The 15,598-nt window shown below is 39.4% G+C and overlaps 1 protein-coding gene across 1 annotated transcript; it reads left to right on the top strand.

Annotated features, from left to right (window-relative positions):
• Positions 1–9,984: 9,984 nt before the first annotated feature.
• Positions 9,985–15,520, top strand: nr5a1a (nuclear receptor subfamily 5, group A, member 1a). Its single transcript, XM_042101547.1, has 7 exons — positions 9,985–10,004; positions 10,425–10,537; positions 10,646–10,787; positions 11,489–12,141; positions 13,922–14,041; positions 14,197–14,344; positions 14,685–15,520. Exons 2-7 carry the CDS (start codon positions 10,442–10,444, stop codon positions 14,936–14,938), a joined length of 1,413 nt encoding a protein of 470 aa, XP_041957481.1. The 5' UTR covers positions 9,985–10,004; positions 10,425–10,441; the 3' UTR covers positions 14,939–15,520.
• Positions 15,521–15,598: the final 78 nt, after the last annotated feature.

Raw genomic sequence — 15,598 nt, forward strand, 5'->3', positions numbered from 1 at the left:
ATTTCACAGACTACAACTACCAAGCTGGAATCAAAGCACATCGATTCCCCTCTCACACCCTGCACGCACTTAAAACAAAATAAACAGGCGTCTCAGTCTCACGCATGTATAGGCAAAACTGTATCAGACCGGTGTAACGTTGGTAAATCTTCCATTGCACAGAATGATTTTTGTAGCACGTGCAACAAATGACAGTCGAAAGATACAATTACAGTGCTGCTATCAATTTGCTTGGTATAACCGCATTTATAGTTTTCTACAAATGCAATCAATCAAATTGGCCTCCATCACTCAACCAACGCTAACAGTAACATTACCTAGGTCCTTATTGATATTATAAGATTAACGTACCTGCAGTAAAAACCAAGCATGTCCGATAAACATCCTCAGATTTATTTCGGCTTCAAGAAGAAATGGGAATTACACTTCATGTGAACATCGTCCTATCCTTATTAGACATTCTCTGCGGTAAACTACACTCCTTGTATGAAGCGTCCATTGTTTTTCCAACCCACTTTTAACTTCCAACAAAATTACGTCTCACTGCAACGACGCGCCATCTAGTGGACAAACGACTACTTATCGCCAATACTGGAAATGCAGCCATGATGATGATGATGAATATTTATTTTGGCTTTCTTTTAATCCTACTGAATTTGTAATTATGTATCGGCCGTTCTAATACCGATAGTATGTGGGTGCCTGTGTGTGTGTGCATACGTATATGTGTGCACCGCCATCTACAGGCCAATGAGTGTACAGTCACTAAATGTACACAACCTAATTTTTTTTAGACCCCCCCATGGATGAAATTCTACGAAACTTGGCATACCCCCAGAGAATGCCAGGTCAATCATACACATAAAATTTGGTGCAGTTCTGAACATCTTAACTGAAGATAGGGGCGATTAAAGCAGAATAATATTGCATTTTCATTTTTTACCGGGGGGGTGCAAATCACAAATGAGTGATTATGGGCCAGATTGATGTGGGCCCTTGAGACCAACATACCATAAAAGATTCTTCATCCTCAGTGCCACGGTTCAGGTAGTTATTTAGGAAAAACTGCTTTTTTTGCGGTTCGGGGGGCCCAGCACGGGGGGGGAGTGGACCCCGGGGACGAAACTAAATTTCTCCGTAAAAGTCTAGTGGGGCTACATACCCACCAAATTTCATGTGCCCCGGTGGTTCGGTGTCCCGGGTATCGTTGACCAAAAATTCAGGAAGTAGATGATGGGGGGGAAAAAAAAAAAAAAAAAAAAAACTTTGACAATCCCTATATGACCGCTTCGCTATCTTCGCTAGCGGCGGTCATTAATATTGCGATACTTTGCGCTACTGTATCGATATAATTGCGTGCACAAAATATCACGATACTGAACAGAATTGATTTTTTCCCCCACCACTATATTTTATACCACCAACAATGCTGAAAGTATAATTACACTTCTTTGATAGTGTGGTGAGGGTTTCTAAAGACAAACCAAAGTATTGTAAACTTTGAAAGTGTACAGTGAGGTTATAACAAGACCTGTATCTGTAGGAAGAAAATTCCATGGCTTCCTGGTCCGGTATCGTCAAATCAGCGGACGTGTTCGATCTTGCAGTGCTGCGCAGATCTTGCTGAATCTTTCAATACAAATATTCCTTACGTTTAGCCAGATCTGCGCAAAGCAGGTTCGATCAAACACGCCCGCTGATTTGACGATACCCCAATTTGACCCTTGTAGGAGCTGTGGTGTTTGGTTTATATTATTGAGCAGTTTTTGTTCATGGATGTCAGCAAAGAGGTCCTTTTACATCAGAATTCATTGCGTGCCTAAGGGGTGGGCCTGGGTACATCATTTATCAGTCCAAGGTTGCCAAGATATTTCCAACAGTACATGCAGGCGATGACCCCTCTCACCCCCCTCTTTCCCCTTTATTCAACAATCTGTTCCGATGCCCTTCCCCCACTCTCACATCTGACCTTCAATTCAAGTACCTCCCACCGTCACCACTCCTCAAGGCTGAGGATGTGTTCTATTTCAATGGGTTTAAAGTCCATCATCCCAGAATATACAGAGCAGAAAGCTATGCTTGTGTGTGTGTGTGTGTGTGTGTGTGTGTGTGTGTGTGTGTGTGATGTTTTGTGTGTGACTGCCAAAGAGAAAAGAGGAGGTAAAGTTTTTTGGGGGGGAAGTGGATAGACATGCATGATGTGAGGTCCACTCCAGGTTATTTGAAAATTCTCAAAGGCTACTGCACTTTGAGCTTCTGTTATCATGTTTAAAGCATAGTATCCTATTCCTAGAAGAAAAAATGCATATACAAGCCAGTGCTCAAGATCTGAGGGCTTGAGGTATTTTTCTACTTTGATATAAATTCCAAAACCAAATTTGTTGTAAAAACAAATCTATCGTCTTAGGTCTATAGACGTATGTAGCGGTAAAACTGACACATGTACAGGATTGTTTCTATTTTTTTCTGGTTAACATTATAAACATTATTTTTCAAGTTGTCTCTGTCAGTGTCACATCCAGACCTATCAGGCAACATTATGATATTTTATCTCCACTACCCGCATATCTAATCTGTCTTACAACGTTACTACTTTCTGTTGTCTTAAGTCAATACAGCATTTGCTTCTCAAGTTCAAGTGTGTGTGTGTCTTCGTGTGTGTCTTTGTGTGTGTGTGTGTGTGTGTGTGTGTGTGTGTGTGTGTGTGTGCGCGCGCGTGCAAGCGCATGTGTGCGTGCCTGCAAGCGTCTGTGTGTGTGCGTGTGTATGAGTGACATAGGTGTTTGAGAATCTCAGGATGGAACATTTTGAAAGTGGTGTTACTGGCTATCATCAAGAATCCTGTTTTTTTTTTGTCTGGGTCAAGGGTAGTGAGATCAGAGAGAGTAGCAGTTGGAGAGGTCAGACCACACCTGAAGCCGGCACACTCCAGGAGTGTGTCAGAGAGGACACACACACGCGCCTGATGCTGATAAGGGCTGAGTGGACAGTGATAGGCCTGTCCACATCAAGGCTGCTCAATTTGTCAACAGTCAGCTGACTAGCACCTAGGAAAATGTTGCAGCAGAAAATCATAATTTAATTTAATCAACATGCATCACATTTTTGATGTGAAAATTATGTAAATTACTTGTTTGTGTGTGCTGGAGATAGTTTTCATTCAATTGAATTGAATTCAAGTATACCAACAAAAATGTCAAGACTTATGCGCATTGATTGCCTGGTTTATAGTAGTGACCCTAAGCATCTGCTTCTTCAAAAATATTGTCATATATACCTTTTTTATTTCATATAAATGGCTAGGCACAGCATGTTCTTCCTGTTGAATGACAAAAGTACTCATTACACTTTCTTCTTACATGCATTCGGTAACACTTTATAATAACTACACTAAATTCATTATTTATTAAGCATTTGTAAACTATTAGTAAATGGTTTGTTCATCATTTGTAAAGTTTTGCTCATACATTATTTCTCATCAGTAAAGCATTTGTACACACAGTTATAAATGGTTTGTTCATAGTCAATAAGCATATATCTAAAATATGTTTATACATTGATTTTAATACTTAATAAATTATGCAATAATAATTTGTTAATGAAGGAATATTTTAATTATTTAACAGTTGCTAAGGAATTGTATATGGAAACTATTTACACTTACATGTAGGCATTAGTAAGGGTGTTGATATCATAAATGTTTTATAAACCACTTCCTAATACTATAATTCATGATTAACTCAGGAGTTGCAAGTAGGGTTGGAATGGCCCCTTGTGTTGGCCGTGATGCCCCTTTGAAAATCGGAGGTTCATAGGCCACTGTGGCCTTGGTGCCCTCTTCTTTCTATATTCTGCTTTGTATCCCACTAATAGCGTTAATTTTTATCTACCCTATGGCCTGTCAAAATAATCTTAGCATTCACAGCGCAAATTAATTTAGTATTTTACATAGTGGAGAAAGTGACAGCGCAAGAAAGAAAGTGCGTCCAAATTCACCCATTCTCCTCTATTGAACTACTCGCGAAGTAGCTTACTCATCACACAGACATTACATGTATCACATCACATGAAAGAGCTTTTTCTCAGCTTTTAAACGTCGTTAGCTGCTAGTTGCTGTGGTAAACGGTTTGACAAAAGTAACTTTAATTTAATCATATTATTCTGCGACCATCTCCCAACCCATTCATCTCGGTGAAATACTTCACAAACTCTTCCCTCAACACATGACAAACCATATCAGAATAACCTTACTGAAACACAAGGGTGTAAAGCATTCCCCTGTACAGTTAGCCATTCCAGAGTAATCCGGTGTGTTTAAATTGTTCAATACATGATTTCATAACAGGCCAAATAGAAAATAAATGTTAAATATAGCCTAGATATCTGTTAATATTAAAATCAGACGATTTACAGTTCTATGTACAGTGTTTCCCACAGAATTGAAAATTCTGGTGATGGGGGTGTTCAGTTTTGAACAAATTTTGCGCAACATGGTTATGATTGCTAACAGATTTAGCCAGTCGTCTTCTCTGCCAACAACAATCCTTGCCGGATTTTTAACGTTTTCTTTAAATGTGCATGCAGGTTTGTTGAGGGACAGAGACACAAGGAGAGGCTTTGCAAAGGTGCACATAGCTCTACAATGAAAGGATTTCATCCAGTTTAAGTAGTACAACATAGAAAATCATTGTGTGGTGGCAGGGCCACCACAAATAAGTCAATGTATGGGAAACACTGATGTAATATGTCATGTTTCATGTTTTTGTCATGTTTCATAAAGTGATGCAGGTCTACTGCTGTGAATAGGCTAAATACAACTTTGATCATTTTTATGTAGCCTACTGTATTGTTAACTTTGGCCTTGGTGTCCTGACGTATGGCCTTTGTGGCCCCAAAATATGCCCAACTGAGGCCAAGTGGCCATGCCCCTAAAATTATGAGATTCCAAGCATGGTTGCAAGTGGTTGGTTAATGATATTTTGAGCTCATCTAAAGTAAGGACTTTTTATGCCTTGCAACGCATTTACAAATTAGTTGTAGGCTAAAGGTTACATTTGCATTTATTTATATCCAAAGTGACTTACACATGCCAATTAAATTAAAGGGATATTCCACCATTTGGAGAATTACACTCATTTGCCACCTCCCCTTCAGTTAAACAATTGATTTTTACCTTTCTCCAGTTCATCCAGCCGTTCTCTGAGTCTGGCGATACCGGTTTTAGCTCCAGCCTAGCGCATAGATCATTGAATCTGATTAGACCATTAGCTTCTCGCCTGCTAGCATCACATTTAAAAGTGACTAAGATTTCCGGTAATTTTCCAATTTAAAACTCCTCTCAAGTTATAAAGTGTAATAAGAACAACAGAAAATGAAACATAGCGATTTTCTAGGCTGATTTGACATGGAACTATACTCTCATTCAGGCGTAATAATCCAGTAACTAACCAATTTGTCTGCTGCAGCTCAACCTTGTTGCTGGAAGTTAGCCTACAGGGACTATTTTCAGGTGCTGCATGATATCATTGTGCTGCTGTGCCCATGGTGTTCCTTGATTATTATGCTGGAATGAGAGTATAGTTCCATGTCAAATAATGCTTCATCAGGTCCCTGGCCCTTGTCCTCTTGTAGCACTACTTACAACTAGCCTGCTAATTCTAGCACTTATCACCTGACTAGAACTGACACCTGACTAAAAAAACAGCACTCACTGATGCACTAACTTGCTCTTATTGTAGGCCTACTCTACCTTTTGAATTGTTGGGAAATAGTTCTAGAATTGTTGGGAGAATTGTTTTTAAATAACTTTAAACTTGTTTACCATGTTGTAAGTCGCTTTGGTTAAAAATGCGTCAGCCAAATGTAATGTAATGTAATGTAATGTACGGTGTATGGTGCTTGATTAATACACCTGTGGTAAGGGACCTGATGAAGCCCATGAATAAGTAGCAGTCAGCTGTCCAGTAGCAATAGTATTCAAGTTATAGTTATATTGGGCTACCAAATCCATTTAAAAATCCTGATGGATAACTTAGGGAAATGAGTAAGTAGACGAGGGCCTGCCTACAACTGGATGTTATATGATCCTGCACCATGCTGATATAAGGCCGATAAAATGCTACGTTCACCAGCATTCTGAGTAGCCCATTTGATGCGCAGCCCTTCTGACATGTGCCCAAAATCCAGTCGGCCAGTCACTGTGTGTGCCCTTAGCAAGGCACATGCCAAGTGTGAAGTTGGTCAGGCAAACGGTTCGAGAGATATTTAGACAGACAGAGATATAGGGAAGCTACGTCAAGGAAGGGACTCTGAAATGGGCAAGACCTCTCCGGTGAAGTGAAATTGAATAAACCAATCACATGTAACCAGTGTTAAATTCTGATCTATCTATCTATTTTTTAGTAATTAACTTAAGCCTGACTCAACCCACTTACTGACTTGGCTGTGGCCACAGTGTGCAGGCACTGTCAGCAAAATTCGCTGTCAAATTCACACCCATAGACATAGTTTCTGGAATGAATAGCCATAGATAGATTTATACAATTTCATTTATGGTTATAATTTCTCATACAAAATAAAATTAAATCAATTTAACCTTACATTTCTATTAAAACATAATGCTTTCATTAGTTTCTCATGACTTCTTTGTAATTGGAAAATAATTGTGCCATACAGCACATGTGTAACTATGCAAGGTCTCAAATGTGTCAGACTTGCAATACTGTTGACTGTCTTCAAATATAGTTTACCAAATATAATAAATAAAAAAAATAATGGCAACAACACCAGCTTCCCGTATCCTTCAAGGGCATGACAAAGCTGCTGCACATTCTGTCCCATTGCATACCATACTGTTCCACACCCCACTGTTGTAATATATGCGTCAAAATGGTTGGTTAAAAGTCCAGTATGTAGGAAATAATGGAAAATAAACTGTAACCATTCCAAAAATGATCACCATATGTTGTCAGAGAGTAAGGAAACACGATGAATTGAAGTAATGGCTTATTTGACAACATTACTATAACCTGTAAAACCCCGTAAAACCCATGAAAAAGGGCTTGTGGAGCTATAGGCTACATGGTCCTCGCTTTAGATTGGGCGCTCCAAAATTTACTACAAATAGGTAAGAAAGGTCTTATAAGCGTATTAGTTATCCACCGTACACCATTAACAAGCATTAACAAGCTGCTTGTTAACACTTACAACTGTTAACAAATATGCTTGTAAGTAACTTAAAAGGCTGCTTATTAACACTTACGAGCTGCATGTTAACAGTTAGTTCATATTATTAAAGGATAATAACAGCTAGCTAACTGTTAGTAATGAATTGTTAACTGCTTATAATGCACTGTTAATACCTAATAAGCACATGTTATTCTAAAGTGTTACAGCAATAATAAACAACAATGTCAATTCAAACAAATAGCCTAATAAAATAAGCAATGAAAATGAGGGAAAAAGCAATAGATCACTTGCATAACTATTTTAATGCCATATACCACAACATTAACGGGCATTCTACTGAATTTACAGTTAAGTGGACTAAAATGAACACCTGCATCCAACAAAGGACCCACAAAAGTTACAATGTCAGCCTGCATTCTAATGTGATTTTTTCATTATCACAGGGATGCCTAGTCTCACTTCACTAGCTGAACCGAACAGTTAACAATTCATTACTAACAGTTAGCTAGCTGTTATTATCCTTTAATAATATGAACTAACTGTTAACATGCAGCTCGTAAGTGTTAATAAGCAGCCTTTTAAGTTACAAGCATATTTGTTAACATTGAGATTAGCCTGACTCAGTAAAATAAAAAAACTAGCTGAGGTACAAGCTGGCAGGGCCTAGCTATGGCAAACTATCAACATTACAAAATGTCAAGAAACTTTTGTGCTACAATGCACCTAATCACCAATATGAGCTTATGACTCAAGCCCAGGAAGACATTCACATAGTGTCACAAGTCAAAGCCCTGCTGGTTTGGAATGTTAGATGTTGATCCCTGCTGAATGCAGAGCAAGCAGAAATGTAAAATAAAATAGCAAAACTGAAGACAAAGCAACATGGAGCTTGCACAAAACCATGACATCACTTAGTCTTTGTGATATCGCTGCAGCCACAGAGAAAGAGCTTGTGGCTCTGTAGCCAAAGCAAGGTGGTAAAACAAATGACCACTAAGGTCACACAGCAGACACAGAATGCCATTTATATATTTTAGGGTGATGAAGCGATATGCTGCTATATGTTCAAATGGTTTAGAGTGTTTACTTTACTGCATGCATGAGGCATGAGGTTTTCATTCTTTCCTACCATATAAAACAATATATAAGAGATAGATAGTCAGCTTCTGGACATACTGTAGCTAAGCATATTGTTGCACGAGTAGTTTATGCAGCTCTTTTTAACATATGTCAGTCATATAATTTATATTCATGACTATACTATAAATTCTATAGAATAACGTTGTGAATGTTTTAATAGGCTACATGTTGTATAGAAACTTCCATAATTTGTAACCAACTATGCTACTTTAATCAACCTTCCCTGCCCTAGTTTGCATCACAGCATCACATGAGAATATCTTGTCCAATACAGTCACTTTCAAACTACCACACACCGAAAAATGAAAGTGTTACGGCGATAATCTTACAATACTTTTTATAGTGGAACGCCCCTAGTTTTACATGTTGTATAGTCCATTAAATCTACATTCTACCGTCGAAGTCTCCAATATTTGATCTGATAATATTCATGCTGAAACTTTTAAAAGGTAAGTGCTGTCAACTGACTCACATGCTAGGTCTACAACTGAGCACACATGTGTTTACAGTTGTCTTGACCGATTGTATTGACACCGGTGTTTGTTTTATTTATCAAGTAGCCTAGTGGTAGCCTATTGACTATTTCACTAACGGATATGGAATGTTGCTATATCAAACTCGTAATTTGTCGTCTTGAATCATTTTTACAAAATAAGCAAAAACACCGTAGCCTATTAAACGCATCATAACTAACCTACAGATTAGGCATAGGCTATATTAATCTATTAAACTAAACTAATGCATTAAATTGAAATACCTTCTTAAAAGGTGGCTGTCATGGTTTGGGACTCCAAAGTCATCTTCCTACAGCGAAATGACCCATGTAGCCTAGGTTTCATTAGATGCATAATACGAAGTAGTAGTAGCAGTAATAGCATAAATGTAACCTAAATGTAAACAATACCATGTAGACCTGTGTAGAATTTGTTCATTATAGTGTCATGTGAGCAGTGTCATAGTGTTATAGTATCTAGTGGAGCTTTCAGTGTGGTTACCGACTTGGACAGTTAACCTACACTTTCATTAAAGGCGCGATTTTATCCATGACGGACCACTTCATTTTTCGTAAAGGGACTTGAAATGGTGCTTTCGCCACAGGCAGGGCCTACCTATCGTAATAAAGGCGAATATTCGTTGACTACTGAAACACAAGTCATGTCTCTGTACGCTGATAAATGCCACTTTCAAAAGGCAGTTTTGATAGACTTGTATATAATTGGACAGCAAAGAATTTCAGATGGCTTTGCCAATTCGCGTCCGTGCGCAACCAGTCTTTTAGGCCTAGCTAACGACTGATAAAAACAGACCAAATTATCAAAGAGTAGCCTAGGCTAAATAATTTGCTCCGCTTTTTGCTCGGACAGACTTACCCAACTTGATGTTTTTTCTTTCTTGAAGAAAGCATTAGGGCCCTCAGATTAGATACCAGTAGTTGATTGGCGGGCTGCAGATACGTGGGAAGTTAGGCTATGACCTGGTGTGCGCGAGGGGCATGGACACATTTGACACGCGCACTATTAAAGCCGCCAATGTGAAGATGACTGATCTCACTTGTCATGCTGTCCCGTGTGTTATGCTGATGTGCGCATATCTCTGGTGGTGGTAGACCTATTCACTCAAAGCCTTCTGAACCTATTCTGCGGATAATAATTACTTAAAAAGCTGCATATTCCCAGGTATGTTGGATAATATAGATAGATGATCAACTGTGATTCTTCGTCTATGCAATTCAATTAGTCTTGGTTATGTTTAATGTTATTTGTTGTTAGACTACTATTGAGGCGAAGTATTAATAAGTGACGCTTTCTGTAAGTCTGGCTGTAGGCCTATGGAAGTGGTTTTAAAACTTGTCTTTATTGGTATTTTATTCGACCGAAATTCACTAGTTGCACATCAAATGCTTTGCAAATCATTGACTTTATGACTAGCTCTATTACAAATGTCATTTTTCATTGGAAAACGGAAAATATTTTGACTGTGTTATCAGACTGAGAAAAAGGAATTGCCTCTTTTTTGCAAAAATAAGCCTAATTATGAATGCCTAAAAATTAGTTAGAATAAGTTTTCAAGCATGGTATTATTTATTTTTCTTGTAGATCAACATTTCAAGGTGATGGAGTTTAGCCATGCGTTCGAAGATCTCTGTCCAGTGTGTGGAGATAAAGTTTCAGGGTACCATTACGGCTTATTGACATGTGAAAGCTGCAAGGTATTTTTTCATGAAAAACGAATAATTAAATTGATGTAAGTGGACTACGTGCAAACTGGTTGTTTTGTTGGTATGTTTTTTTTCTGAAATTAAATGTCTTTCTTACAGGGATTTTTCAAGAGGACTGTTCAAAATACTAAGAGATACACTTGCGCTGAAAACCAGAATTGCAGAATCGACAAAACTCAGCGAAAGAGATGTCCCTTTTGTCGTTTTCAAAAGTGCCTAAACGTTGGGATGAGATTAGAAGGTAGGCTACATTTTTTGTCCCATCAAGTTGACAGTTAGTTTTGTTTTAGTTGAGGAAGTTTATATTATGTATCATCAATGTTATACATTACAAATTAAGTAATTGTTTAAACCGTTCAATATAATTATGGTGCTATAAATGTATCCACCACCCATAAATATTCCCCTTGTTGGCAATATCTGGGAAATAAACTATTTGTGATTCCCAGGCAGTTATACAGAAAGCACCTGTTTCCGCAAAGAAATGACACATTCCTTACTTTCTGATAAGGTCCTCTAGTTTCGAATGCATTTATCTGACAGAAAGCTACAAGGTGGAGCCATAGTCATTAATGCAACAGTTGTTAAAATGTGTTACCTCTCAAAATACCTTGCAAGTGTGAAAGAATGCTACCCCATTTGGACCTGTAACATATGTAGGAACACTACTGTACCAAAGTTCAGTTGAAGTTCAGGAAACGACTCCTTTGCATGTTTTTGTCCAGGGGTCTTGCCAAAGCCCAAATTTCTCTCTTAATTTGGGCTTTCCTGAACTTTGTGGTTACAATAACAAACATCTAACATATTTGCCCTTATTTAGCAAATACATGGCTAAGACTGAAACATTAGTTAACAAGTTAATATGGCATTATGTATTTTCTTCAAGTTGATGTAAGAAATTTGTGGACATTTTTCAATCCATTCATCTCTCTTTCTCATTAGCGGTACGTGCTGACCGGATGCGAGGGGGAAGGAATAAATTTGGCCCCATGTACAAACGTGACAGGGCGCTGAAGCAGCAGAAGAAAGCCCTGGTCCATGTAAGCAACTTCAAACTGGAGCCAAGTCCTTCCCTGGCCCCAGGCCTCCAGACCGAGAGCAGCTTTCCGGGCGGCCTTTCAGGGTTTCTACCCCCGCTAACCCCTCCGGACTGTGACTGTGTCCCTCCATATTGCCCCCCTTCTCTAGGTGTTGCCCTTCAAAGTCATGGTGGCTCCTTTCCCGGTCAGTACCAATACCCTGCCACCCCATTCCCCTCCAGGTCTATCAAGTCTGAGTACTTTGAGCAGTACACCTACTCTTCCGACTCCTGCTCGCCCGGGTACACTTACTCTGAGGGGTGTCTGCCGGGCTCCCCACAAACCTCCAGCTTGCCCCCCACCATGCCACCGCAGCTGGTGTCGAACCTGTTGCACTGTGAGCTAGATGAAGCTCAGGTGCGGCTGAAGGTGGTGACGTACCTCCACCAGGAGCAGAACGGCCGGGCAAAGCAGGAGAAGTTCAGCTCATTCAAGCTGCTCTGCGTCATGGCCGACCAGACGCTGTTCTCCATCGTGGACTGGGCCAGAAGCTGCATCTTCTTCAGGGAACTCCAGGTACAAATGCTGCTTCCTGACACACTGATATAACGTTTTGTGAATACTCTATACCCTTTCTGTTCACAATAAAAGAGGGAATTTTGAAAACAGATTGTGGCCTAATTTTGTTACAAATCATAATCTCAAAATTCCCTCTTTTATTGTGAAGCAAAAAGTGGCATCCTACTATCAAATGTCTTGTTTCAGTTTAGATCTGACAGAACTATCCCTTTGAAAAAAGAAAACAATAAGCCATCACAAGTTTGTGAGATGACTGGGAACTAGAGATGATTACAATGACACAGAGGCACTGTTGTTGAGGCATTTTTCATAAATGCCTAGACTAAATGTTTACTGAAACACTGTTTGTAGGGGATAGTTTTGTTTCTGTTTCATGCACAGAGAATGATACGCTGATAATGCAGACAATGGAACCATTGTCACTCTGACAAGATACAACAGAAAACAACGTGACATATCGTAACCTTTAACTCTGGTTACATGTTAGTGTTTGCTTTTAATAGTGTTTGCCCTCTGATTGCACCTATAAAGTGTCATTTGAATTTGAGTTACTAGCAATACAGGCTACAAAGATGTACATTACAATTCAGAGCTCTTGCTCCATTATTCCATGTCTTACATGTATTCCAAATGTTATTCGCATTCCAAACCTCTCAATCTTCCTATTGAGAGGGTTTTTTTTCCCACAACAACTGCATTTTTAAACCAGTGTGTTTGTAGTATAATCATCCCTGACATTTCTATAGTAGATTAGCAGGCATTAGTTGTGAGTCTAACACCATATGCAGGGCAATGCCAGATCCTTAAATGTTGCTAAGTGCACCGGGCTTCACCCACTCTGAACCGTTTTCTCTCGCTTGGAATTGCATTCTTTCCAACAGCAGATAACTCAGGAATGTGAGCTAGTGGTAACACTTGAGGTTTTTTGCTTTATTTATTGTCACTGTAATGTGAATGTAATAGAGAGAAGGACCAAAACAATGAGACTTTTTTTTTGCTTAAATGACATCATGCTCTATGTGTTTTTGGGCCCTTAACTTGTGTCACTCCTTTGGGTTGTTACTACTTTGAGATATTGTTACTACTGTTAGCAACAGTGTTTGGAGCAGAGGATTCTGATTCTTTGTTTTGAAAATACACTAATAGTTTATGTGTGTGTGTGTGAGTGTGTGTGTGTGTGTGTGTGTGTGTGTGTGCGTGTGTGAGCATTGAACTTCCTTTTATGACCTCCCTTACAGACACACACACACAAATAGTACACTTCCTTCACATCACACCATGACTCAACGTTTGTGCATGCTTCCATGGCCAAGGGAGGAAGATTGGAGAGCCTTCCAGACAGATATATATCGTTTAATTCAGCCGGCAGTAATTCTATCAGCCTTGTGCTTGATAAGTGTCGTCTCCCAAACCAGTGTAGCACTATGGGGGTGCCGTGGCAACAAACTGTGTGATACTGGCTACAATATTACTGACATGCTCAGCCTTAAGATCTACCAAGAATATACTGTATCAGAGAGGGTTAAAGCGGAGGATTTGTGATTGTATATTTGGTGTGCTTGGCTTCACTCATGGGACAGACGAGAGGTGCTAGAAGCAAGTGAAGAAGAAATTGGATTAAAGGATTGTTTTAATGGTGTACACTACATCATAGAGGTAGTTCTTTGGTTGTAAAACCACCTTGGATTGAAAGGATGATTGGATGGTTGTGGAGGATGGTGATGCTGATTTGTGTATGCAGGAATATTCACAATTTGTCATCTTGGATTCTTTGTAGGTTGGCGATCAGATGAGGCTCCTCCATAACTGCTGGAGTGAGCTGCTGCTGCTGGATCACATCTGCAGACAGGTGCACCATGGGAAGGAGGGAACTCTCCTACTGGTGACTGGCGAGGAGGTTGGTTTGCTTTTGATAAAGATGCACTACGCTAGCAGTGATCAACTGGTAGACACACACACGTTTTGTTATTTTGGCAAATCAAATTGCTCCTGTCCGGTATGTTTAGGTTATCCTGCTGTTAAGCTGAGACTTGCTTTACATTTTGGTTACAGCTTGAGATGTCCTCCATTTTGAGCCAAGCAGGGCCACCTCTGATCAGCCTTACACAGAGGGCCCAGGAGTTGGTAAAGAGACTACAGGCTCTGCAGATGGACAGAAGAGAGATGGCCTGCTTCAAGTTTCTCATCCTCTTCAATCCGAGTAAGAAATTTGTGCTCACAGACACACAAGATGAGGTGGAGAATGAGTTGTCATTTTTATGTTGGATCTTGAAGCCACAACTTCTGGTGGAAATGAACTGGAAAATCAGTCAGGTAGAAAATGATTCAGTCCACAGCCCACCATTAGTCTGATTTATCCAAACACTGAGTCAAAATGTAATTGTACAATGTTACATTACTCTGCCACCCTTCTTATGCATGTACTTTCTAGAGAGAGAGGCTTATAACACAGCATCTGGAAAGTTCCTGTCAGTGACCCATTGCATGCCTAGAGTCTCTATTTACCTGTTATGACTAACGTGAGATGGCTCTCCCTCCAGGTGTGAAACTGTTGGAGAACCAGGCGTTTGTGGAGAGCGTTCAGGAGCAAGTGAACTGTGCTCTGAAGGAGTACACCTTCTGCTCTTACCCCCAGACAGTGGATCGCTGTAGCCAGCTGCTGCTGCGCCTACCAGAGCTACGTGCCCTGAGTACACAGGCAGAGGACTACCTGCTCTTCAAACACCTGAGCGGGGAGGTGCCCTGCAACAACCTGCTTGTAGAAATGCTCCATGCCAAGAGAGCCATGGTATGATCCACAGGCGTGTGTGTGTGTGTGTGTGTGTGTGTGTGTGTGTGAGAGAAAGAGAGAGAGAGAGAGAGAGAGAGCACTGAGCAACAGACACTAAAGTAAGAACAAGATAAGCTAATTATGTTGTAAGATTAACTTTTTATGTCATGTTGCCTACATGTATGTATGTGTGAGCACATAGGTCTGTGCCAATATATTTACTTTTCTACCATGGCAGTATTTTGGCGGATTTCTTTTTACTTAGGTCAGTCCTTGTTAGTTCCCCCAACATAAACATGTTTACCTGCTACTGCCTTCACTCACTTTGATTGTTTGTGTTATTTCAAAATAGTGTATTATTTAAAAAATAATTATTGTATATCTTTAAACATCTTTTACAACACTATTTTTGTCCTAGGGTAAATGAAAGCTGAAGTATTTATATAACAAAAGGTAGTACTATTTTTCATATATGCTACTTTATATGCTGTTTTACAGTAGTGCACATTTTTCAAAATTAATTTTTATACTTTAAAAAGTGCCTTATGGTATGCAGACTGTTTTTTTCTTTTGAGGATTACATGTACAGCATGTTGGAAAAATAGTGTATTAAATAATTGTAATTCAATGTAATTAAAAGGCATTACTGTAATCATCACAATTTATGAGAGTTGTCTATTTATT

This window comes from Alosa sapidissima, chromosome 8 (assembly GCF_018492685.1).
Source record: "Alosa sapidissima isolate fAloSap1 chromosome 8, fAloSap1.pri, whole genome shotgun sequence".
Taxonomy (NCBI): Eukaryota; Metazoa; Chordata; class Actinopteri; order Clupeiformes; family Clupeidae; genus Alosa; species Alosa sapidissima.